At 36.6% G+C, this 27,979-nt stretch overlaps 1 protein-coding gene across 10 annotated transcripts; it reads left to right on the top strand.

Annotated features, from left to right (window-relative positions):
• Window positions 1–82: 82 nt before the first annotated feature.
• LOC110826991 (leucine-rich repeat flightless-interacting protein 2) lies at window positions 83–24,195 on the top strand. 10 transcript variants are annotated; one of them, XM_022058173.2, is made up of 12 exons: window positions 83–238; window positions 785–906; window positions 11,969–12,095; window positions 12,760–12,902; window positions 13,611–13,757; window positions 14,035–14,151; window positions 14,935–15,097; window positions 15,345–15,512; window positions 16,009–16,088; window positions 16,448–16,552; window positions 18,518–18,588; window positions 21,005–24,195. In XM_022058173.2, the coding sequence occupies exons 2-12, from the start codon at window positions 817–819 to the stop codon at window positions 21,078–21,080; spliced, it is 1,287 nt and encodes a 428-aa protein (XP_021913865.1). In that variant the 5' UTR covers window positions 83–238; window positions 785–816; the 3' UTR covers window positions 21,081–24,195. The 10 variants fall into 10 exon arrangements, with proteins under 10 accessions (XP_021913865.1, XP_021913864.1, XP_021913857.1 ...); XM_022058172.2 differs by having other exon boundaries at window positions 85–425; XM_022058165.2 differs by lacking the exons at window positions 83–238; window positions 785–906 and adding exons at window positions 8,954–9,035; window positions 10,289–10,659 and having other exon boundaries at window positions 12,760–12,896.
• Window positions 24,196–27,979: the final 3,784 nt, after the last annotated feature.

Here is a 27,979-nt window from a genome sequence, read left to right as displayed (position 1 = left end):
CAAAACAAGCAAAGTGGTGAAGATGAAAGAGTAACCATAGAAGAAAATTACAGAATCCACCAAAGGCAAGCGCACAAGCGAAACCTAGCGGAGGCCTAGCGTAACCGAGCAGAGAAGAACAGTGAAAATAATGGCCCACATGTGTTTATTAAGTGTTAATTATTTCGACTCTTGTGATATCTAGGAGCTGGAGTCTAGTTTTGCGAATGATTGGGCCATAAAGAGTCGTTTTTTTTAGGTATTTTGCAATGAAAATGTAAAGTGATATGTTTTCACCCTCAGTGTGAACTCTCCGGAGCTTATATAGTGACATGAAGGTCGTTGAGCGATTGATTATTTATAGCAGATGATTTCTTTGACTATATCGGGTTTCGCAAACAATGGGAATTTGGGTGAAACGAATAAATTTATCGATGTTGTAATATGTGAGTACCAGTGTGTTATAAATTTCTTTAGATTTTCTGTTTGAAAAACGAAATTGACAAGTTGATTGAATTCTGGGCTTGGTTTAGTTGCCTAGGGAAAGTTATTTTGTTCATGTCTGTTATAATTTATCAGTTTTTGAATCAGATGGAACATTTAAACATTGAGTATGAATGTTTCCCATTTTAAATGGTATGGATCTTTTCTATCGTACGGTATCCATAGTGTAGGTTAGGGTTGTGGTTGGTTAGCCTACAAAATAGGTTACTATAAATGACAGTCTAGTAATTTTGCTCATTTATTTTGAATTTCATATTTCGGACGTTTGCAACCACGTCTGACATTGACTTATTGATTTCAGTTGCAAATAATATATTTTGCCCTACATGAATCATGGACAACCCAGGTGTTGGTGGTGGACGTCGACGTGGTGCCACAAAACACTCAGCAGAAGACCAAGCTCTAGATCAAATAGCAAAAGAGGTAAGATTTATTTTTATTAATATGTTTCTACTGTAGGCTGCAAACAAAGTTTTATTGTTGGTTAAAGTGTAAGGTATGGTTTGAACTGACTGTCAAATCAAATTGCAGTTTTTTTTTCAAATTGCTCCATCCTATTTATGTTTAGTTTGGTGTATGTGTTTGTTTAGGTTAAGTTGGTTTTGTTGGTTTGTTCATGTTGCCTTGACATAAGTGAACTTCGACTGTATTCTGCATTTGTACTCTTATAAGTTGTTAGCAATATTTCTCTAAAATGTTGGTAACCACCCACAAGACCACATGGAATTACAACCCAGAAGCCATGTATGATTCAGTTTTAGGTTTTACTCATTGACTGTTTATTGGTCCCAGGCCAGTAATTGTCACTTGCTGAGTATGTGGTATTATTACATAATAACAGCATGGATCTACACACATAATAGGTCACATACAGTGGATGAAATATGACAGAAACCATGAAACTTTATTTTATTACTATAGCCATCATATTTTATTTGGTGTACAGTATATGGGACTATCATATGTGCACTAGAACTCAGTAATTCTTCCACATTCCATGTGATGCTACCAGGCCTTATGTCAAAATGACAAGTATTTTGTCTGTATGCAGCAGAGAGCAGGAGGCTGCTGTGAGTGTTTATGGGCATAATGTGTAAAAGCAGCTGAAATTCACCGACTGAAGTCTGATGAGTATGGTGACAAGACACAGTTCAGATTGTGTATGTGAGCTAAAAGGTTTAAAAAAAGTTTAATAAGTGTTTCTGATGCAAGTTGCCCAGGAGACCTCAGGAATTTACCACTGGTGATATCATCATTATGATGATGGACACAGTGGTCTGTGAAAACACTGAAGTTAGAATTATGCAGCTGAATTAACAGACTGAGGTAAATGGCCCAGGGGTTGCTGCACTTCTTCTCAGATGTTATCAGAAATCTTGTGATGAACTGGACTAGGTGGATTAACCTTAATTGACTGTGCATTTTACATGTGGGTTACATGTGTTGCAGCTCAGAAAGGGGTTTACTGTACTGGAATTAAGATATTCAGTAATCTTCTCCCACTATGAAAAGTCTGAATCACTATATAAAGAAGTTAAGCCGGCACTAAAAGAGTATATGCTGTCTCACTCCTACTCCATAGAAGAATTTACCTCAATAAGAAATTCTCAGCTGTTATAAATACATGTGAGCAGTAGTGGTCATGCTTTCTTGTACAATTATTTTTGTGGCAGTACTGTAATTGACTTAAATTACTGTCATAAGTAAGTAATTTACACCTTGAGCTTTAAAGGAACATAACATAACCCTTGTTTATGTTCATAAAGAAGAAGAACTAAGTAATTTATATTTGTACTGGAAACAAGTATGAGCCGGGATAGCTCAGTCAGTATAGTGACTAGCTACGGGCTGGATGGCCGGGGTTCGGACCCCGATGGGGACAGAGGATTTTTCCTCTAGCCTCTGTGTCCAGACCGGCTCTGGGGCCCACCCAGCCTCCTCTACAATGGGTACCGGGGTCCTTTCCCAGGGGTAGAGCCAACTGGGGCATGATGCCGACCACTCACCCCCATCTAGTGCCGAGTTCAAGAAAGAGAGGAGCTATACCTCCACTCACCCCAAGCGCCTTTACGGCACGTAGCAGAACAAACTTTACTTTTACTTTACTGGAAACAAGTATTGTTTTCGTGCTACAACATGTTCTATACCTATTGCTCAGAACTCTGAAGGATCTGTGGAATGTAAATAAATTCTGTTCTGTTCTAAAGAATTACGGTTTGAAGCAAAAGAAAAGATCTGTATGTTTAATCATATCAGATGCACAGTAAGGTGACAGAAGATGGAGGCAGTATGCTCTTTTGTGATGTTGGTATACATCCAAAAGGCTGCATGGAACCACAACCCAGAAGACCCTCATTTATGCTCACATTGCCATGAAAATCTCAAATCCTGCAAAGTGACTGTTGTCCATCACAGTTACCAACAGTGGTGCTTGTGGTGTTCTTGTTCTAGTACCTTCTTGTTTTACTTTCATGAGTCCAGGTACCCCATTTAGGCTCATTTTTCTTCTGAAGCAATCTTGATAATTTTTAATACCCAAAAACCAGGAAACATCTGCAGTGAACATTCCTCGGTCTTTCTTTTTGACTCATGATTTTTTTTTTGTGGTGGAGTGACACTTTTTTTATTGTCTGTCTCCATACCATTTCTTGTTAATGGCTGTTCCGGTTGAAGGGCTGGACAGGTTTAAAGAAGGGTTGGGAGAAAAATAGAATTAGGAAGATTCTAAGTTTAGATGAAGTTGTGTTGTGATCAGGAGCTTGGGGCTTGCAGATGACACAGGGTTTCTGTCTTACGGTGTGGCTCGTGTGGCTTCTGCTTTGTTTGGTGACTGGGAACTTATAACTGTGTGATTTCTCAAGTCATACAATTAATAATCTGGAAACCGTTGGCATTGTTTTGTGTTCTGTCTAACTTAGTTAAGTTTTGTTACCTGACAAAGCTAATGTCAGATGAGAATTATATATTTTTATGTATGTGTGTGTCTTTTTTTTATATAAACTAAGATGAGTGTGTATGTAGTAAATAGTGCAGCGCATTATGTGCTAAATTATCACCAATGGCACATGAGGCTGAGGCGATCACTTTCTGATTTGAGTAATTCCTGGACAGGCATTCAGAATGCAGAGGAGGAGACTAAGAAATTCACTTGCAGACATGTGAGTTAGTGTAATTTGATTTTCTTTGGGTAGAATTTGTTTTGTTCTTTGAGCACCAGTGTTGGAATGAATATGATGGTGCTTATTAGTTGCAGCAGGAATGCTTAACTGGTTAGAGAATCGTTGGAAACATTGTGATGTGCTTAAGTATAACTCAGATTTAAGTAACTTGTCTCTGTCTTACATTTGCACTGTCTCATTTGGTTTGGGGAAGTCACTGTGTGAAGAGGCAAAGGAGCACAGATTGCGTTGGACTTCCTAACGCTTAGACTTGGTAATACACGCAGCTACACCAGAATTATTCACACAATGCGGGTTATCGTTTGTACTGGTGTGACTGAATTTGGTTACCTGGAAGAAATAAGTGGTATTTTTTGACATTTTTAAACACAAAAGTTTTAGTGGTATCCCACCATGTTTATTTCTTCATGACCTATATTTTTCGTTAATAAAGTCTTCTCAGGCCATCAGCCGTGTTAGATGGTGGTTAATCGCTGACGTTTCGAGGACCATCTCTGTCCTCATTCTCAAGGCTGTTGACTGTGTGGCTCGTAGCGCGACGGAGATGGTCCTCGAAACGTCGGCGATTAATCACCATCTGACACGGCTGATAGCCCGAGAAGACTTTATTAATGAAAGCTGCCGTGAAAGCTTCACATCATATATAGTTTTCTTGTTTTTAGATTTTTCAGTTTGTTTGAAGAAGAAATTGGTCTGAAGATGTATCTGCCACTTGACATGCGTTGACACCTCTCAGTCATTATCTTGCTTTCATTTTTATAGCCACAAATTGGAATCTTTGGTTTTTTGTATTGTCTGTTGAGCAACATGGGCCATATTGTTCTCTGCTACTGCAGTGTTCGACATAACGTTTCCATCTACATCTTAAGTGCGCTTGTGTTTTGTCTTGGTTTCTATAATTGTTGCATTACTTTTCCTCTTCTCTTCTAATTTCTTGTTACAAATGTTAAGACATTAAACTTTTAAACCTTGCTTAATATAGAATGGTATATTATTATACCATATGCCTTATTATATCTGAGTAGATGTGTCTGGTGCAGTGCTGTCCTTAAGATTATTTGTAGACGAGTGTTTTATGTGCTGAATTTTATATCACTCTACACAGTTACCAAACTTGTGGACCTTGAGAGATTAATTGTCTTCAATTCTCAGTGCAGATATTTCAAGACTTTACATTGAGTGCTGATAGTTTTGTTGTCGCCTCATAAAGTTCCATCCCTTCCATGTTGGTAATGTTGATGACCGGATGTTGAAGGTGTAAAGATGAGATGTTAATTGGCATGATGTTTTACGTAGTTTAAAGAAATTTTGTCATTAACGTTGGTGTCCATGATTGCATAAGGGGAAGAATTGTCACTCGCAGCACGTTATGGGGTGTCTTTGGGACTCTAAAATAGAAGTCCTGTTGTGTTGTGCAAAGCGTGTGTTTTGGACACCTCCTGCCCGAACGCCATTCTCCGAAACAAAACAGATTGCATCATGAAACTTATCATGATTTTTGTTAATCTTCATGAAGTATGTGCAAAGTGTGGTTATTCTGTGTGTTTCGGTGCGGGGTACTATTTATTGGATTGTTATTCTGGTGTGTTATTTGGACGTTCGATCAGAAGTCTGGTCACGCGAAGCGCGTAACTTAGACACAAACGTAACGCCTTGGCATTGGCAGAATATTGCGTTGTGATGGCCTCGCCTTCTATCTCTCTCTCTATCTCTTTTTGCAAAACTCTTGGTCAGTGGAGTGAGATCGTAACGAAGGAAGTCGGAATTTGTTGGTGCCTGAGAAGCCAAAACGTGGGCCGTTAAGTTTGTGGACTGTTTTCTGTATTTCGTTCCCATTAAGAAATTTAGAGGTTGAAAACTCTTTGTCACCATCGAAGTAAACTCTGGATGATGCCATGAGAATTGTATTAGGACTCCCGAAGAGGCCCTTTGAAATTCCAAGGGAAGTAATGTTATTATTTTATCCCATGTTAATTACACCCATAACGGCCACACTCAGGGTTTTACGCTTCTTAAGCAGGTAAAAATAACCGTCAGAATTCGAACCAAGGTGTAGGTGTATTCTTGAATTTGTTTTCAGGGTGTTTATATACAGGTAAACTATTGCAAAACGAGTTATTCACATTATCAGACAAATTATTCACCATTAGGTGGAGTATTTTTCAGCGTAAACGTTCGCAGTCCTTAGTGATACGGTTATCTGGAGAAAAATATCGTAATGTGCCAAGGTGACAGAATATACGTTGTTGCTTTCTGTTGTGTCGTCGTGTGACAAAACTTGCAACCTGAGTTAAAAGAAGAATGCGGTCGCCAAAACTTCTTTCGTGTTCTCTTTTCCTTAACAGCATGGTCATTCCGCATCTGATAACACCCCACACCTCTGTTCGTCCACTCACATCCCTAATTAATATCCCACTTCTAGATCTGTTTAAGGGTGCCTCCTCTCCCAAAGGTTTCGCCCTGACAACAAATATTTGCCGAAACGTGAAAACGTTCGGCAGTCAACGCGACTTAACCGCGAAAGCCCAAGTTTTACATTTAACATTAGCCGCGTGTGTCTAATGACAAGCATTTATAAGAAGTGTACAGTAATATTGCAAAGATATCCAAGAAAGCTCATCGATTGGTTCAGAATCGTTGGGTGGACAAGCGGGCTGGCGTGTTACCATAACCTCACAATTCCATAAATGAGGAAAGTAGGTTAGGAGTAAAAGTTTAGAGAGTTGCCTACATCCTCTTTGAAAGGAAGTGGAATTGCGTGTTTTGGACAAAGTGTTGCCTATCCACAATCTGGCAACATTACCTAATACGTTGCGGCTGTGTGAGATCGATTGGTAATTTTGTTTTCTTTTAGTTGGCAGCGTGTAATGCTGCACACTTGCATCGGCGGTTTTTAGGGGGTTCGAAAGAAGGACGGAACTTCACTTATATGTCGCGTATCCTTGCGGTACTTGAGTATTCACTAAGGAGTCATTCCTGGATTTGCAAGTGGTGCATTGGCAGCAATGTGCTGATGACGATGCCGTAAGCTTGTCTGTGCGTTCTCTGGGTCGTAAGGCCGCGTGGTCTTGTAGGTAGGTACCAGCGCTTCGGAGAAGCATAGATGTACGTGCTATCTCCATTGTGTTCGTCTTCACGGCTGGAGGCCGTCTTTTTCCGTTACGTTGGTACCTGCCTACAAGTCCATACGCCATTACAACATATTTACCACAAATCTCTTGTCATAAGCTTGCTGTTGTTGTTATTATCATATTATTATTGTGTGCTGTGAATATCAGAGAACGTAAGACGAATGGCTTGTGAGCTTCGAATGGAACATTCAACTATAACCCGTCTCATCTTTTTATTTACCAACTGTGTCAGCAGGTGATAATTTTTAACTTGGAATTTGACGATGATAAATAAATTGAGAAGGATATAAAACAAAGCGGCTATGGCGTCATTTTCCTGGGTGGTCCGAGGAAAAACCACGTTTGAAGGATATTTGGATGAGCTTGACTGCTGAAGAAAGAGAAACGAATTTCAGATCAATTCGCCGAGTTCGTCAGTTATTTCGTTTGGAAAAGTTCGTGCTCACATGCAAATAAACAGATTCGGCGTTTGAGACACTAACAGCCTGTTTAATAGTCGCGGCTGAATGCACGATGAAATGGTTCCATTCGCCTGCTTTTAACCTTCTGGTGCAGTGCTATCAGTCTACAGGGGTGACGCGTACTTTTTTCTCTTTGGGTTCCACTGCTCTGATGAATAATAAGTGGGAAAGTTTCTTACTAGTCAGCCAGGTTGGCGCGTTGTCACAACAACAACAACAACAACATTGACTGCATGACAGCAGCGGCCTCACAGGGCAGAAGACAAAACAGGACTCTAGAGCAGTCGTATTCAACCTTTTTTGTTCGCGTACCCCCAGATATAATTTCTCTTCGACTCTGTACCCCCAAAGTTGTTGGTGTATAATTCAAGTTATGCATAGTATATAATCTACATCTAAAATAAATTAAATAAGTTATATCAATTATTTATTTTAATCCGTCTGATCACAATATAATTTTATTTAAAATTTCTTATAATTAAGATAATAAAATATCATTCATGTTCCTTATCGATTGATCGATATTTTATTATCTTAATTATAAGAAACTTTAAATAAAATTATATTGTGATCAGACGGATTAAAATAAATAATTGATATAATATTCACAATATGACGCAATTACACTATCTTATAAATAAATTACATTACTGAATATTCAGTGTTTATCATAAAACAATTTTTTTTTAAATTTCACGTACCCCCGGGGGTACGCGTACCCCAGGTTGAATACCACTGCTCTAGAGTATCCCACAGATGTTAGGATGTTTTGTGAGTAGAAACTTGTTTTAGTAAGACCAGCTGTAATAATGATAATCTGTCCGTGTTAACAGATTCATGGCCACATTTAGAAACCGCGAATCGTTTTTCTTCTGGTTTTGGGGCCGAGAGTTGTCAGGTGTCGCAGTCTGACGAGATAATTTCTTTTGAGACTGTCAGTTGCGGTACGGGAAACTAGGACTTTTGTTCGGTAATTGGCGTCCAGTGTTTCGCTGTTCCTGTAATTATTTCTTGTACACATTACTCTCTACAGTAAAGCAGGTGTAAGATATGTATCGTGGACAGACACACGTGGCCTTCATTATGCAACGAATATTCAGGAAATGCTTGTTCAGTATACTTTTCTAATCATTGTCCTCTTTCAAAACCTGAAGACAAGGAAGTGTGCAAAACTCGGACAGTTGTAATTATCCCTTTGTGTGGGCGCGGAAATCGGTCTTTGTGTTTGGGAACAAGGTGCTGAGACCCAGGAGACTGGAAGTAAGTCTTAGGGAAGAATTGAGTAAATTACGTAATGAGAGGTCTCTAAATCTATGCTGTTCATCGAATGTTATGAGGAGGATTAAATAAAGGGAAAAAGATTTTCGTAATATATAACCCGCAGATTTGTTCCCGTTAACAAAATCTTGCAAACTTCTGACCAATCTTCGTTTCCTCCAACTCTGAGTTCTGAAGACGGTCTCTAGATGTTTGGAAACTTTGTTGCGACCTGATTTAAGCTCAGTTAGCGTCATCTCATCCGCTCTGCTGCTTGTGATGGCGCTGGTTCGGGCAAGGAGTTTCGAACTGCGTTCTCGTGCGTCTGCTGACCGATGATGTTTTGAAGAATATTGTGTACTGGTTAGTACCTGTGACCTGCCGAGATGGCACTCACACTGTACCCACCCCTCATGTCCTGGTGAGATAAGGGGTTCCGGTTGCAAGTGGTCGCCTGATGAGCGGAAGTGACTTGTGTGTGTGTGTGTGTGTGCAGAGAAGAACTTTTGGTTGTCCATTCAGCGGTGGGGTATATACAACGAAATTGATCACTGATAGAAATGCAAGGTTACACAAATTTCAGTTTGAAAGAATCAAAATTGACGTCAGTTATTTGTGTGCTCGTTGTCACGTGGGTGTTCTAAACAAGGGAAAGACCAGTTGTCTGTTTTGGTCTGAAATGCCAGCGTAGGGTTTCCCCAAAGATTTTTGCGTTTAGTTGGTGACAGAATTTGCAATCAGACTGGAGCGGGACATTCGAAGTATTTGGTTTTTCCAGCAGTTTTTTTTTAAAATTCTTTCATTATGTGTAGACTGATTTTGTAGCCCGCAGATTTCAGAAGTATGAACAAAACTGAAAGAAGGGAAAGAAATTCCATATTCTCTGAATATTCTGTACGAGATGGATTTGGAGGGATGTTAACGGAAGTGGTCACCTTCAAATCCTTCATTGGCCCCGGTGGGTGGAGGAAAATCACGAGGTTTCGAACACACATTTTGTTGCACTAACCAAAAGTATTCGAAATTTTATGTTGAGGACACGTGTGAATTTGCATCAGACCCGGCCAAGTAGATGCACTATTTAGACAACGTAAATACATTTCTTGTGTTCGTTTGACCAGGCTTGCATGCGACTTTGCTATATTCAGGTTTTCATATCTGTAACCAAGAAACATCATGTTGCGGTGGAAGGGGGAAGGGGACATGAAGGAGGGGACGGACGAATAGTCAGCTGTTAACAGTATTACGTTGTCTTGGGTTGGGCTTGGTTTCGCTGGGCGTTTCAATGAGATTTGTCCTGCGTTTTGAGCCGGTTGAAGCCCAGTAGTTCCGCGGTTACCTCGTGTGTGTAAACTAGTTCATTTACAGTGATTCGCATCTCGTATAATTTCGAAAGTCTCGGAATTACCTCATAACTTTCTGTTCTTTGGAGAATTGCTTGAAATAAGATATAATACGTACTGAGAAATATATTGGCGTGACGTTTGTGCATAGCCCACTATACGCAGTGCGTGTTTATTGGTGTTTTTTTTTCTTTTCGTTGCACAATAGCTTGGATCTGTTCAGATTGCAGATGTACGATACGTAGTTTTATATTCTTATGTTCGTGGAGTGAATGAAGGAGGGAATAGTAAGGTTGCTATGTAGCAGGAGGTGAAACAAGAATATCAACCTAATGATCGTTTAGATAAGCGTAGCTCGTCAGGCAAATTATTGGTTGTTAGTAGATAACAGTATCAATATGTGAAATTCGTCGAACAAATCATTTGGTTGACAGAAACGAATCCCATCGTTATGAGCACTGTACGTGACAGCGACGCTGTTGGCGATGTGGAAATGGCAGTCGACACCGGAGCAAGTCTTGATGGTAGAGCAGCGAATGCTAACGATACAGGAGGAAGCAAGGATGATGTCACCACCGGACAAGAAATAGGCCTCAAGGAAAACGGGGTGAAGGATGAGGGATTAGATATCGGAGTGCAGCATTTAACTACTCACGTGGACAATTACTGTGGTGAAATACCAGTCAAATCACAGGACACAAAATTGAATGATATGAATCGCAAAGAGATCACCAGTAACACTTGGACATCTGAAGAATTGGAAGATGACTGCATTGTCGACTTTCTTGATAAGAATAATGATAAGGTGCGTTTGTAGTTGGAGGATCTATAGAATGTAATTAAATTCTGTTCTGTTCTTTGTCACAACCTGGACTGGGGCACTTCTACAGTGTTGTGCGTGTTTGTAGTAAAACATGCTCAGGGGGACATACTGTTTTAATCTTTGGATCTTTACCTCAGACGCACTGTCACGAGAACCCCAAATCCCAGCTGTTTAAATTATTGTTTTATATGCCTTTATTTGTAGTGTTTTGGAGTGAATTGTGGCCAGCATTTTCTGATTTAATTCTTCTCCTAATATCATCATAAATCACATTTTAAAATCCGTCACCGTAGGAGTTTTGGTGCCAGTCTGAGTGGATTCTGCTCCACCGCTAGGAGATTTGAAACAAATGCAGATGTTAAGAATAAGGTAAAGAGTGCTTGATACTGTAATGAGAGATCATCCGTATGTATCTCTCTTTATCTTATTTGCTTTTTTCAAATGATGGTATTGAAGTTCATCTGTTATCAAGTGATATCACACTTTGTGTGTGCTTATCTTCAGTGTTCTTACAAAGGTGTTTGATTGAATGGTGGTGTGATGTGAGTTGTTGCCTTTCCTTTTTAAATTACGCATTAGTTGATTTTGGGGCTGGCTATAGTTGCTTGTGAAGTTTTGTTTCGCATTGTTATTTCACCCATGTGATGGATGTGTGATTACTGACTGTATTTTTTCGTATCTGTCACATGTTGTGGAAATTTTGAGTGAATCAGGTACAGATAAAACGTTTGGTTTAAGTCTGATTATAACATGTTTTTAAGGCACTTACATATGTCAAACTTTATTCTTTTCCATATAGTTGAGTACAGCAGTTAATAAAGGCTCAGGAATGATTCTGTCAGTATTGTGCATGTACTGCAAAGATATAAAATATTTTTATTTATTAAAGAGTTTGTAGTAAAACTTGCCCTTTCAAGGTAGAAGTATTCCGTTTCTCATCCCACAGAGCTTCTTGTCTGAACGTTACTGGGGACTTGTTCCTTTGAAGTAAATGGATCTGCAACATGGAACTTATTATTTATTTTCATTAGAAATGAATGGGCTGGGGTGGACCAGTGCCTAGAATTAGGCCGTGATCCCTTTCCATTTCATTAATCGTTGTATTGGTTGAGGCTGTGCATTATGATCTACTGACAACATTATAAAGTACACCATAAAGAAATAAATGAAAAATAGAATGTGTGGAGCCTTGTTTCCATGCTCTGTATATGCCTTCATGGAGTGATGCTTAGGCAGAGGGATTCTTTTATCATATTTGTAGTTTCACATCAAATTTTTGTTGTGTCGACAGGCAGAGGCTCGACTAGCAGCAAGAAGACAGGCAAGAGCTGAGGCGAGGGAAATTCGCATGAGGGAACTGGAGAGGCAGCAAAAGGAAATTGAGGAGAATGCTGACAGTGTGCATGATATGTACAGAGGTGACGAAAGAGTTCTCATTATTATCAGTGTCTGTTATAAAAGGAATTATAACATGAACCTGTCATGCAGTAGGTAGTGATCCTCTTTTACTGTGCCAATTAACACCATCAAATGCAGTTTGCCATTTACTGTTTGCTTTACATAAGGCTTCCAAAAATGCCCAACCTTTATGTATTCACCCTGAAGATGGCAACTGCAGTGTTTGCCAAAGTGCTGGATAATTTTCAACATTTCAGAGAAGTTGTACATAAAATGTGTATGAGTGGTGGATGTTCAAATTACTTTTAAAAATTAAAGTAAATGGCAGCCCTGCTGGCAGATATACCCAAGGTATAATTTTGTCATGTAATTTTATTAGGAATTTTCTATATCATGTTTAATTAGAATATAATGCAGAATTACACATAACTTTCCTATAATGCGTTGTGTGCTGTTTATAAAAATATATGTACTAATTATTAGAAGGGTAAATTGGTGTTTCTCTTGATGTGGTTGTTTGAGGTAGCACTGCAATGTTTAAAAGAAATCCATGTGGGTTGAGGTTGAATGAAATTTAACAGTAACAATCTACGTAGTTAATAGTGTGGAACTAGTAAGTGCTTGGCTGTTAGTTTTATATGTTAGTGAAGATTTAGTTCTCTTAGTTTGCTTTTAATACTGCAGATCCGTCGATTCGCTCTGCAAGAGTTGCTGCCACTGTCAGCGGTACAAGGAGCACTTCACTTGGCGGAACGAACAGCTATCAGTCAAGTCGCCGCAGTTCAGAAGATTCTCTTGAGGAAGGCATTAGCCTCAGAGATGTACGGGTCAGTACTGTATGTGTGTATGTGCAGAATGCTTCAGATCATGGAATGATGCTATTATGCAATTGTTTTATGAAACTAGTTGGAAGATACAGTAGTTATATATCAACATAATGTATGTATAGTTAGTTTTGACATTTAAGTATGCTTTAGAACTTCACCTTTGTGATCTTCATATGATTGAATAAGGATCTGATAGTGAGGAACAGTCGCTGATGTTGAAATCAAAATTTGAAGCCATTTTGTTGTATTCGTACTTTTAAAGAATTCACTACATGCCAGCAAAACTTGTATTGTTGATAGATGACGTAAGAAAATTCTCCACTGAAATTAATTTATTTTGACCACAAAAAAATAATAAATAATATAATTAAACATTTCACCATGACAGATTCTGCACAGTCCATTCCAGTGGCAGACAGTATATGGTCTGTTTCCTATGTTTGCTTCTACCACAAAATGAAGTTAGTGTGAAATATGTTGCTCTCGGTGAAATACCAATGAAATATGAAAAGAAGAGTTTCAGGCATCCAGGGAAACTATGCAAGTGCTCGTACTCTTGGATTTAATCCTGTAGGTGGTTTGAAACAGATTTGTTATGTAATTAAATAATACATTATTTTATTTGGAGGTTACTGAAAATGTTATTGATTAATTATGTGATGTAAGGACCTCAGATTTATTTGCTTTTAAAACTTTTTTTTACTGCAGCAAGAGCTCAAAGAGGTGGAGGAGAAGTTCCGCAAGGCTATGATACAGACTGCTCAATTGGACAACGAAAAGTCATCATTCACTTACCAGGTGGAACTCTTGAAAGATCGGCTGGAAGATCTGGAGGAAGCCCATTCACAGCTGCAAGTGGGTTTTAGTCCGCTACTTTCACTTGCATGTGTATCACTGTTTACTAGAGAGTTCCGTTCTGTTTTGTATGTTAGCAAGTCAGTTTAGTTTTGGAAAACTTATATATGTTTATGTTAACCTTTCGTAGTTATCTCTTGTAGTTAATATAAACATTTAGTATTCAGATTAGAAAATGTGCACAACAAAAATATATATATATGTATGACAATAATAAATGAAATTACATTTAAGACGAAGTAACAGACAAGTTTAAGGACTTCATTTGATTTTGCAGCGAGAGCACAGAGATAAATGTAGGGAGCATGACCAACTGAAGCGGGCGACAGTGAAACTGAGAGAGGATCTTGAGATCTACAAAGCTCAGTTGGAAGAGAGAGATCGTCTGATACAGGTTTGTATCTGTTGTCTGAAAGTGGAACAAATTTATTTTACGTGCATTTTGAAAATGTACGATAACATCTATTGGCTTCTCCCCATTTGTCAGTCTTCTGCATTTTTGGTATCACATTGGGATGAGACATGTTCTTTTGTCATCATATTTCCTTATAAAAACATTTTATTTAAGGTTGATGATATCTGCAGTTGTGGCATGCAGTATTGTATCACCAACCAAGAAGAATTAAATGTGGTATTGTACTGTAAACAAAATGTGCTTTAATACCCGCTGTTCAAAATTTCTCTTCTACTGGAAGGCATTTCGTGATCTGATTTTTTTTAAAGTAAAATACATTGTGCCTTCGTGACTACCGGCATCCATGAACCTAACATCCTGTAATCTTGCTATATAAAAATCTTGTTTTATTGTTTATGCAACCGATTAATCTCAAGCACATATGCTATACAATCTGTTGGCATGGAACTGAATATAAATTATGGTGTTATATTCTAATGACTAATGCAGCTAGGTATTCCGCTATGTGCCACCTCTCTAGTGCTGCCATCTGTCACAAAATGTCTAGTTACAGGTTGTCAGGCCTTATAGCCACAATGAGTAAATATTTACAAAAATATCTGTAGAAACTCCCCACTAATGCATGCTGGGAGAATCTGACCCAGTCATTTCTTAAAATTGGGGTAATTGTCTTCAGTATTGTGAGCTCATGATTGGACCCACAGTATATGCAGTCTTGTTTGTGGCTAAATGCGAGTTTGTAATTGATATTATGTGTGATAGGAGCAAGGTCTGATGATAGTAGGAGATGACCAAGCATCCAGTGAAGAGGACAGTAACAGTGCAGAAGAAGGAGGCATTAACACACCCAAGCAAACGCCAAGGAGAGCTCTTGTGTCAGTTGAGTCTGCAGAACTTCTCCAAACTGCTGGAGGAGGCTCATTAGGTAAATTGTACATTGTGAGGGTTTGTAACGGACAGCAAAGAAGAACTTGCTGCCATGATGTTCAGGGCTGTTTGTCAGTAAATTACAGTTAACAGAATGTAGGAATGGCTCAGAAGATGAGGTAATTTGTTATGTTTTTGAGTGTGTTTAAGTTGGAGGTTGGTTTTAGACCTATAGGATTGAAATGGACTGATATCCTGTTGTATCTTCATTGGTTACTAAATCTTAACATTTCATGGTTTCATAGATGTCAGACTGAGAAAGTTTGCTGAAGAAAAAAATGAGCTTCTGGACCAGGTTCGGCATCTAAAGTTAGAGCTGGAGGAGGAGAGAAGCAGACACAAGTCAGACAGACAAAAAGGATCTAGCAGTGTTAGTCTAAATGGGCCAGACACAGACCTAGTGGATATTCAGAGTGAGTTGAAAACTGTTTGTATTGTCATTTATTTGTTTCCTCTCTCTCTTTTCCCCTTGACCCTCGTCTCAAGGAAGAAGTTTGTTTTTGTAATGTAACAATTTTCAATTTTTCATAAACTTTTTCTTCCTGTTTTCCATTGATCTTTTGTCTATCATTGCTTCTTGGGCGTGAAATTCCTTAATTGATGTAGTTTGTAGAATCCAGTGGTTTTTGAACTGGGAGCTAGCTTAATAAATGGTACTCATGTGGTGACGTGATAACTCATTAGATATATTAATAAATCTCGTGACTCATAGTCAAGATTTTCTGTCATTATAGTTACACAGTCATATGTGTCCATGAAATTTGTGCCATCTGCACGCTGTACATATCACAATACGAATGTGCTCTCTTTGTTGCACATTTTTGATGAAGACTTGTGTTCTTATTAGGTAGTAGTCAGGCTTACTTGAATTGAGTTAATTTATTTTGTTAATATAATTTATTTTAAAAGGAGAAGCTAACAAGCAACTCGGAGACTACAAGTTCAAACTTCAGAAAGCAGAACAAGATGTGTCAACATTGCAGGCCAATGTAAGTGAAGAAATTTACTTGTGTGTGTGTTACATTGAATGATGGATATCAGTGAGTCTCATTTATGTCAAAGTAAGAGGGGAAGGGAAGATGGAAAAGGCAAGGATAGAGCAAGTCAGCTTGTGTGCTGTCACTTTCCCTTTATCCCTGTACCTTGGCTGGCCGGCCATCAGCCTGCATATATGTGACGGTCGTTGAAGCTCAGAGATGCCCTGCGTGTGATACGTATAATTAGAAGTACACATTCCTTGCACAATTAAAGACTTTTTCTCAAAACAGAAGGTGATCCTATAGAGGAAAAACCGTATTGTGCAGGTTACAGATTTCAATAAACCATTTGTTGCTCTTCTTCTGTTCAGGTGGCACGCTTAGAAAGTCAAGTTATAAGATATAAATCTGCATCAGAGACAGCAGAAAAAGTTGAGGATGAACTTAAAGTGGAGAAGAGAAAATTGCAAAGAGAGGTGAGGAGTTTTCACTTGTATTTTCATACATTTTAGAATTATATTTTATTAACATAAACTGTCGTCATTCACTGTTTGAGAGTAGGTTTTTCTACAGAGCAACGAAACCTCACATCGTATGATCATTGTACTTTTTGTACTGAGATGGACAATTCATGCGTTGTGTATTGTGTCTCATTGCAGTTCAGAATGGTGAATTATGTGTTGTTGCTTGTATGTCTGCTATTACAAGTGTTTCATTCTATTTATTTTATTGTAGAGGGAGAGCCTTACGGTATCATGATGTCTATGCATGTCTGTGAGGTAGCTGCATGAAGTCTATACCTATAACTAACTGGCCTTTGGATCTAGGAATGTGAAATTTTGTATGGTGGTAGATCATAGACATATGTATAAATTCTATATGGAACATTTCCTTTGTTAATAACTGCGACCATGGTGATGGGGAAAAAACTTCATATTATGTCCAACAAATTTAGCATAGAATTTGTACTAATGAAAATTATACAGAGTGGATTACTAACTTGTATAATTATTCCGTTGTTTTGCAAGGCCCACCATACGGATTGAAACATCTGAAGGAAACCAGGGATCTTAAGTGATTCCTAAAACTTCTTGTTGTGATCTCAGATTCATATCATTGACTTGATTTCTGGGATTTCTGCTATGTTAACGATGTAACTTAAGTTAGTTTGGCATTTCTATGTCTATACTTAATTATTATTTAGATTTTTAACTTGCTTTAATGTCTATGTAGTTTACAATAATTCATTTCAGTTCCTTTATTATTTAAGAATAGTACCAAGTGAATAAACTAAATGGTAATTTTGTTTGAATTAATCTGTCCGTTGTTGAATATCATGTTCAGCCATCATTTTTAGTTATTTATATCTCCCTGTTCCTAATGCTATTGTTGATAGCAAATAATGATTCATGATTTAGGCAGGTAAGTATAACTCAGAACTCCTTCAACGTTTTTAACACTTGAGCTTTGTAGGATTTTAAATGCCACTGTTTATTGGGTATGCATTGAGATGAAGGACACTAAATAAAAGAGTAAATTTATATTCCACCCCCATCTCTTCATAATTGTTTATTTTGGTTATGGTTCTATCAAGCTGTCGTTAGTTTTGTACATCACAGCGCTGGTCTTGGCAATGAGTAGGGGCATGAGAGGGTGAAGAAAGCAGAGAGGGTGAAGAAAGCAGTGAGAAATGTCTTGTATGTATAATGGTTTATAAGAGTGGTGAATGTTTTTATAACATCTTTCTTTGCCTCAGAAGGTCAATCAGCATTGTCTTTTAACAAATTTACCCTGTGATTGTCTAGGAAGGAAAAACTCTTTTCAATTCTCTCTGTGATTGTCATTTGACATCAAAGTATGTGCCCTAAGGAGGGCTGATGAGAGAGATTATTATTAGCTGAAATGCATGCCTTCTGTAAAATACATCTTATTTCCTGTGTGATGGTAGAGTAGCAAGTCTGGTGAGATATATCGGGCGTTACATGTGTAATGCAGTGGTGGCATAATACTGTGAGAACATGCAGTATATATTGTTAGATACAAATTTTATTTGTAGAATTTTACTGCATTACATTGCATTGTCCTCTGAGAAACAAGAAATAAGATTTAGTTTTGTATGTATATGAAGTTAATAGAAAGCTTGGGTCTTCTTTTAGAAACTGATTTATATATATATATATATATATATATATATGTCTGTGCTTACAGCGTAATAAAAATTATGTAGTATTAAAATTTCTCATGTTAGTTCTGTTTGATGTACCTAATAAAACTTACTGTGTATATCTGGCTATCAGCATATAGTATGTTTTATTTTTAGTGCTTTTAATTTACTTGTTGTGTGTCTCATTATAGTTGGTTGGAAGGTTTAGTAGTAGAATACTTAGTACATCTTTACATCTTCTGCAATCTATTCCTTTTGCTGTATGTATTTCTGCTAGGTGAAAATGTTAACGGAGCGGTTGACGGTAGCAGAGGCAGCTAGAGAAGCTCTTCAGCAGCAATGTGATCGGTTAAAACATTCATTATATGGTCCGTTGTTCTGACTGCCCATAATATTTGTTTCAAGTCAACATGTAACCAGTTCACACTTCTAGGATATGATTTGTAGTAGTAGTGAAATATTTGTAAGCATAAAACAGTGTTCCAAACTGCAGGATGCAACATTCCTAGTGATACAAAATGCATTTTACCTGGTCATCAAAATTTCTCTCTGTGGATAAACAATCTTCCTATGCCAGGCTCTTATTCAGGTTGGGGGGACTGTGTATTGTGTTTATGTGTTAAAGATCTGAGATAGTGGTAAGGTAAGTACATGAAGTAGTGTAGATACGATTAAGAAAGGCAATAGGTATTTTAGTGTTACGTAAAATCTTGTTCTTTAAGTCATTTGCTTTGAGGTGGAATTGGAGCCAGTCCCTTGTCACAAAGTTCATTTGTAGCCAACTTTCCTGTATTTATGAGGATTGTTTGGTGTGTGGTGTCATGTACTACTCTCCATTTTTACTTATTAATTTCCTGCTGTCAGTAATATCAATGCAGCAGCTGTGTGAACCTGTAAGGTGGGAATGACACTAGCACCACTTAATGTTTGGTTCTGAAATCTGTATAATACCTTTTGACAGCATAAATTTTTTTTCTATAGAATGTGAAAAAAATATGGCAACATTCGTAGAGATTATATAAGAACCAGTTTCTTATCTTAAAAATGACAAACATGGCAATGTTGTGAAACTCTGTGGTTATATCTGGCAGTTGTAGTCAGAACTTCAAGTAGTAAAGATTATGTAAAGATAGACATAACCAAATTGTATAATTATGAGCCTTATTGCATAGATTGAAGCATTTAAAAGATTGTATCATAAGGTCTTACCGAGATCATCTTATGTCTTGATTGAGAAGTCTAGGGCCTTTGAACGATGGTATATGGCTCCTTAGTGCTTTAATATGTCTCCTGGCACTGTGTAATATATAAATTTTCATATTTTAAAAATATGATAGTAATTGATAGAATGTGAAATTGATAGTGGTTCATGTTGACTTGAGATTGAATTTTTTCTTGCTAACTGGCATGGTTTTGTGTGTAAATCCTTGTGCTCCACAGCTAAACTTAGAATAAGTAACATTAACATGAACTAATATCTTCTTTAAAGGCATGATTATTTGGTTGTTCAGAATTTTCTTAAGTTTGTTTGTTGATTGAAAATTAATTTTTAAAAGTATATATATTGGTGAAGATAATGAAATTAAAATCATTGTATTCTCTTTTTTTGCTTATTTCATGAGTGCAAGTGCAGATACTAACAATTTGAACAATTGTTTGAAATATTTTTTTCTGTAAAATTCTGTCTTTAACCATTTCTTTACCTGTCATGTCCATAGGTTTTGTTGTCTTTTGAATTGCAGGGCAGAGATCAAATGGAGTACTGTAACTTCAGATTGTGGCGATTGTTTTATTTAAATTAGATTCACAAAATTGACTAAACTTCTATTTGTTTTATTGCTAAGAAATGTATAAGGTAGTTTTACTCCAGTAGTTCAAAAATGTAGTTGTTATGACTATGGATAAAGCTTTTAGAACTGCACATTATGAGTTCATGTTGTGGATGAAACATTATATTGACAGTAACAAAATTAAGACAATGATAAAATATGTTTTATATTAATATTTATCTCTCAAATCACAAATACATCTTTGTTATTGAAGGGTCTTTCTTTCATCTTTACTCCTTTCCATGTTTAACATTAATTGCCTTGTACTTTTTACATGCATCAAAACACCATTGATAAATAAACAAGGTTGTAAGAAAACAACTGCTTATCATGAATAATATTTCTTATATTCATGCTACTACAAAACAAAAACACGCTCTCTTTGAATGTGAAGTGATGCTAAGTTTGCATCTGCCCAATTCCATTTACTGCCACATATGCAGTTTTTATGTTCAGATGCATGTGTTTTTTTGTGCAATACTAACACCAACTGTGCAAGTTGAATGTCATTGTACAAGTATGTTTAATGTGTGATATGCTGTGTGCAGTGAAGAATTCTAATACATCACTGCACAAACAGCATTAATTAGCTGTGGGAAGGTTATTGAAGGCTGATGAAGAAAAATATGTTTCATTCATAGTTTTGACATTTCTTAAAACAGCATTCTGCATCTTTGATGTTGCAGATCTGCAATGCACAGCATGCTTTTCTTTGTGGTAACATTGTTCTAAGGAATTAATAAACATATTAGTTGCAGCAATGTAAACGTTCCATATTTACTAGCTCATAACCAAGGACCTCTTACTAAATTACTACACAAATATGAGTTATTTGTGCCTTTAAAGTATGTAATACTCTTGACTCTAAGTAACATGTAAGCATGGATGTTTTCATATGCTATATCACTGTAAAGACTTTACTTACGTTATTGCAGCTACGTGAATTACAGGCGCGAGTGGAAGAGCTGGAGACTTCCAATACTCACCTGCAGCGGAGGCTTGACAAATTGAAGAATGCCAAGTCTGCACTTCTTAAAGAACTTTGATAGTTGTCATCTTCCCAGTTCTAGCCTTACATGACATGTCACATCCATCCTACTGCCTGCCTGCTTACCCACTCGAACGTACAAGAAGTACTGAAACGAAGGGTTGAACTGGGATAGCTGATGTCAGTGACTGGTATAGATTCTTCAACACACATGTTCCTCGAGTCAGTAATATCTGTGTTAGACTGTAATGCAGAGCAGTCGCATATAAATATTTATACCAGTGTATCTATTTATGTGTAAATTTCTTTTGCCATGCAGGCTTCATCAGTTTTTGTATAGCATGAACTGAGCTTTATATATTTATAAAAAACTGAATTCCAAAGCTCCTTTTTTTAACCATATTCAGACTTCAATAATTAAATCAAGTGTAGGAGGCAAACCTATTTACGAGCAAAAGTTACTGAATTATTCTTCTGATACAACCTTTGTGAGGATATTTCATGTTCATGCATCTGCTTGTTAAAACATTTGTCTTTAAAATTTGGGGCATTGTGTATCCTTTCTGTTTTCAGACGTTTTCCTGATAGGAAATATAGCTGTATATAGGTTGCTGCCTGTAGGCTCTGTATATATGTGTGTGTGTGTGTGTGCGCACATTAATGTCAATCAAGGGTTCTGAAATTTTTTAAAATACCACAACTTAGATGAGGTAATTTTTGTATAAAGTGGGAAGTAACTTTGCAACTAAACAAAGCAATTTAAACCAAATACTTGATTAGTTATTAAAATTCTGGCGTGGTTTCCTCTACAAGCCACGAAACAAAATAACTACCCATACCATGCCCACAATTATTAAAGATAAATGTATATTGTATTGTATTTTGCTTGTGAACCAGATGTGAGGGTCTTTAAAACATTTGTAGTGTAGTATACACCAAGGTCCTACAGTAACCCAAAACTTGGTTGAAAATGGCTACTCACCTTATTATTTCAGTGTTCTATTTTACTGTCAAGCTCCACTGTGCTCCATGTGACTAAAAAAATAAATTCTAACCATACCAAACACATTCATATTCAGAGTATTTGTCCTGTGCTACTGAAGACCAGGTTCATTTCCCCCACCCCCAACCTACTCAAGGTTCTTGGCTTCTAAAATGCTACATGAGTACAACTCACTTTCAGACTAATCTTTAATCTTGCAGCAAGTGCACTGCACTGTGTTAGGCAAAAGTATGTTTCAAGATCATATAAAGCCTCTGTGCCAATGACCAAACACTGCATGAACATTGTGTATCTATTTAAAAAAAATTATGCTTGAGTATCATAGCTTGATTACAAAAGGAATACTAAAGAAAAGTACATGAAATGTTCTTCCTTTAAATGTAGTATCTTGCACAATTTCTCATGCTTCACACTTGTTTCATGCTGTCAATACAGTTGAAGTATGAAATAGAATTGAATTCAAATAGATGATCATGAAATGTATTTTATGTCTCCATCAAAGGACAGGATGAAATAACTATTGTCTCATAGTCTGTGGGTGTTATAAACTGTTGAGGAAAATTTAGATGTGTTTGCCAGAAATGTAAGTTACAAAGAAATGTGTGTCATAAAATGTTATTTAAGCTAATGCTGTACATCTACAAATGTTGCATATTCAGTTGGAAGACTGAAGTTATAAAACAGCTTATGTAGACACTTGAATTCCTTAATTATTCTTGTTCTGAATTATTGCACAAGTTCATACTGTTTGTACCTGTGAGCAGGAGGATATTCTGGTCTTCTAAAATATGATCATACAGTAAATGTTACTGCCAGTTGATTTATTACATGTTGATAATTTGATAAAATGCGGTATTTTGCAATGTCAAATGCAGCATGTTCAAAATGATATGTTCTAAACAAAGTGAAATTGAAGTATATCTCCTAAAATGGTGTTTGATTCAGTATGTCCCCTGGAATTTATAATTAGCTCAGTGGATACAAATATTTTCTAAAATAGTATTTAACCCTTTAAAGCTCAGTGGTAAGTCTTGTTCCACTTGCTTCAACAATCAGTAATACTTTTTTTTTGCATTTACAGGTTTTGTGTGATTCTCATAATAAATAGCAGTTATTTCTGTAAACAGTTTTAACCATTTTATCTTTGTAATGGTGACATGTTTCCTTACAGTTGATGAGGTTGAGCTTCAAAGGACTAATGTACTTAAAAGGTATCTCTTGTAAGAAAAGGGTTGAATGCTTTAAAAGAATTCATGGTGTCCCCCCACAAAAAATAAAATGAAGACTTTGTTTTTAGCGGCTAAAGAAAGTTCTTACTGGCATTTTTAAACATTTACTAATGTATTCAGCATTTTTGTATCCCCTTTGAAAGAATGATGAAAAATCTTGTTTTGGTATCTGTGAGATTTTGTCAAGCCAGTGCAAAATAAGGAGTCTGATTTTTGAGTTTGCACTTTATAAAAACTCGGCAATCTTTCCTTGATCCATTTCTTGTCAAAATAACCCAGATATGTTGAAATGTTCAATTTGCTGGCTTCTTCACTTTGCTTTCATGATACATTGTGGCAGAACAAGTTTGTTTTCTGTTTATGCCTTACCCTTTTTTGTGGCCAGGGGATTTTCACATTTTTTTGGTGATTGGATTTCAGAGATAAAAATGTGATACTATTAAAGTAATTCAAATTGTAAATGAAAGTCTGAATCTATTATTAATATCATGAAATAACCTCTTTTTCTCTTATATTTTTAGAAGGAAGAGTTTTTGTTTTGGATATAGTAATTGGGTACTTTTTTTTTGTAAACAGCTTGTGTAATTAGAAGTTAATGTGCTCTTGTCTTGACATAACCAATTTCTTACCATGGAAATCTCAGTCATTCATTGTATTTATTATCAATAATGTCATTGATAGTAAATATAATCTTCAGTTATTTATAAACTGACCTCTGAATATGCTTGTGCAACAGGTTGTGAGCTTAAATTTGGCTTGTGTCATGAAGGTACTGAAAGTATAATGGGCAGAATAATCTTTTTGAGTTTGTACTGGTTTACACTGGTACGTACACAATACTTTGCATGTATGTTTTTATGATTTTTTTTGCTCTGTACTTTTTCAATATTGTTTTATGATAATGAATTTTTTGTGTATTTGTTGTGTGCATACCAAAATGACCATTTCATTTGCGTGTAATATAGGCAATTTTATCACATTTTATTTAGAATCTTGCAAGCTTTTGGGTCTGTGGTTTCCTCAGCTCTGAATACAACAAAATACAAATTTTACTCAGTCCTTGCAACAAGAGGATTATCAAAGAGAAGAACAGCTACAGACAAGGAAGCATGGTTTTTGACTGTTGTAAGGTTTTTTCATGCAAATGAACACTTCCAGTTGATTCAACATCCCCAAAACTAAAGGAGTTCTTTGGACATGATCCTGTACTTATTCCATTTGTGTCTTATCACAGCCTATTTCCATATGCTCTGTATACTTCATCTTTTGACACATTTCTCCAGTAAAATACAGTATATATTTGATGCTTTTAATTTAAGCTAAATGAGGAAACAAATACATTTGGGGTAGAAATTTAAGCTAAGTATCTGCCCCAAAATGTTCTGTTGGCCTTTTCTGTAACTAAACTGAACTATCCAAGATCAGCCTACTTTTGTTGTCCCTCTTAAATCCAAATATTCTTAATTTTGAAACACTTGTAATTCATATTCCTGGCTTGTAGTAAAATACTTCTTTTTTAATGACCATACCAACCTACTGTCAAATGTTCTCTCTTTACAATACTCCATGTTGTCACAATACATATGATCACAATTGACAGCTTCACTTTCATGAGAAAATGTATGCATATAATCTTCAATATTCAAGGAAGTGGATGGGATGGTGACAATTACCAAACTTTAAGCATCTGAGTCATTCATCTACTGATTTGATAATCAACCACATTTCCTATGTCATATTCTTGTAGAGAGAATTAGAGGAAGCTGAAGACTGAACATTTTCTACATTGTACTAATTATATGATGCAGTGTGCATGTGAGTGAGTGAATTTGTGAGAGAAATGAAATTTAAATATGTAAGACTTGAGGTTCTCACAGCGGTGAATATGAAGATTTCTGTCTTCTGGGTTATTGCGCTGTGTAGTCTGGTCGATGTTAACCAACGTTTCAGAGGTCATACTGCCTCCGTCATCAGGGCGATGAATATCATCATTCATCATTCATCATTCATATTCATCGCCCTGATGACGGAGGCAGTATGACCTCTGAAACGTTGGTTAACATCGACCAGACTACACAGCGCAATAACCCAGAAGACAGAAATCTTCGAAATTTAAATATTTTGGATTATCCATGTATATGATCATTTGAGCTTTGTCTGTCCTCATTTGGCATGGGTGACCAAGAATACACGATACTTTATTCTTGAAGCTAAAGTATTACTCCAAGTAATTCTATCTATACGCAGGAGCAAGGTTGTTGATACATTTATAAGTTAGTGAATATTCCATGAGCTGTACTATATTATGAAGAACTTTCAAACTTTTTGATTCCATTACATGAAGGGAAAGAATAATTCTGTTCAGGTAACTTACTGGTCAGTGGTAGACAGTTAATATTGTAGGAACTCCATAGGTTTTATCCTTCTTATGTGTAAACAAGGAAATGGCACATGTCCATTTTCACCAACTTGATGAATGCAGTGAAAACAGCCATTATCTTGTTTATTTTGCTCGCTGCATTACTCTTCATCAAAGCCATCTTCCAATGGTTGTACATGCACTTATGTTACTTATGACAGACTTACTTATATTTTACAAATTGTGAAATATATGAAATTTGTCTTCAAATTTTAGTGATTTAAGGCTTCACTGTATAAAAATTTTGCACTTTTATTGAAGTATAATGCCTAGTAAAAGCCATAGTTGCTGAATGCTTCATAAAAATTAAAATAATGGGCTCTAAACACACATATTTCATTAATCATTTATTTTGGGGGAAAAGCAGTTCTCACATGTGGGAAGAGAAACCATCACATCTGAAAACAGTGGAAAGCAATTGAAATTTAAACTGTTTTGATTCAGATTAACTAATTTGCACTGATAAACTTAGTTTCCATTTCTGGTTGATAATATAATTCAGTTGCTATTGTGAAGTAGCTGGATTTATCCGAATGATTTGTATCCTTGTGAAATTTAATGTATTTTGAAAGTTGCCTGTTGGTGCTGCTGTTGCAAGTATCATTGTTAACAGTGAGCTTGTGGTGCCAGTGCTGTTATTTTCAGTTCACTAATTGACTTGTGACATGATTTAGGTGCCAATACTTAGAATAGTGTTAATATTCAAGCACATGTGCAGAATAAAATGAAATGTTTCATATAGCAAACTGTAAGGAAATCCAAACTGTTGTGAGACAGTGTTTCTCAAACTGCAGGTTGTAGACAGGGTCAGTGATTTTATGAAAAATGAAGTGTCATACAGTTTAAAGATAGATAGATAGTCTGTCATTGAGCTTAAGATAGTATTAGGACACAGTTTCAAGCTCATAATAGTATTTCACTATCCACATTGTTCAGCTCTTGGTATATCAACTTTACTTCCATTTTGTCATATTTAGGAAACAAAGTATTGTGACTTTACATTTTATTATTTATTCTTTTATTTATCAATGTGTCATCAACAGTATATGTTCCATTGAGTATTAGAATGAACTGGGGTGATATATTGGGAAGGGCTTGGAAGGAAGCAGTTGTGACCTAGAACTTATCCCAGCATTTTGAGATTCAAACTGTGGATATTCCAAATAAGAGGCAGGAATGGTAACATCTGCTTTGTGACATATGGTCAATTTTCTATTGCTAAGAAATACAACAGTGTAATGTTTAAAGAATTAATCCTGTAACTTTGGTGGATGGATGTAGAATGGTGGTAGGCAGGGGTCACATGATGAAGTTTGAGAACCACTGTTAAAAATTAACAAGACACCATCAGTTATTGACTTACTAATGTATGGTGATAAAATGAACCATTTGTAGGATTGTATCTGTTTTAAAGCAGTAGCACAGTTATGATTCAGACAAGTCTTGTAATTTATCTGTGAGTCATAATTTTGCATTTAACTATATTTGAAAACCTGTGTTTGTATAAACTATAAAAACATCACTGATTAAGTTGTATAAAGGTGACAGTGTAATAAAATTATATTTATGTGATTAACACACAACAGGATGCCACAATACAAGTCCCAAGTTTGTATATTTGACATCATTTTCTAATGTGGTTACAATTGTACAGATTTATATATGTGCTTAATTAATGCTTCCAAGTATCATGGTATAATCATATGTATTGTACAGTAAAGAATTGTAATATATTAACTGAGATGTTTAATCCATCCATCCATCCATCCATCCAATGGCTCTACAGCTAATATCGGGCCTTGGCCTCCTCAATTTTCTGCCTCCATGAAGATCTGTTATTTGTGGTCATTTTCCAATTTTGACATTGGATCAGACCGGCAGCATCCCGTCTCGCAGCATCTTCCCACCGTTCTTGTCCCTTCAAACTTAGTATTTAGGACTTTCTTAAGGGTTCTTGTGCCATCCATCCTTTGAATATGCCCTGTCCATTGCAGTCTTTTTAATTTAATCCACATTCTGAGGCATCTCATAAGGTTTCTCAACAATTGATTTTTACGGGGTGGGTGGTCGGCCACATGCTCAACGAAAATGGATGGAGTGGTTTGAGACACCTTTCATCTGGCCCCTAAGCATTGACCTGTCCGGCAAGGTTGGACATATCAGTAGCTAAGCTACAGCCAGCAAAGCTCTCCGCTTCAAGCTGCACGCAATATTTCTGCCACGTAAAGGCAGTGTCTCAAAGGAGAGGATGTTTAATTTTTACCAGTATAA

Source organism: Zootermopsis nevadensis, unplaced genomic scaffold (assembly GCF_977971745.1).
Source record: "Zootermopsis nevadensis isolate Lab colony 2312 unplaced genomic scaffold, Znev_1.0 Znev_ptg000002l, whole genome shotgun sequence".
Lineage (NCBI taxonomy): Eukaryota > Metazoa > Arthropoda > Insecta > Blattodea > Termopsidae > Zootermopsis > Zootermopsis nevadensis.
The sequence above is the reverse complement of the archived record's forward strand: the minus strand, read 5'-3'. Positions and strand labels throughout refer to the sequence as shown.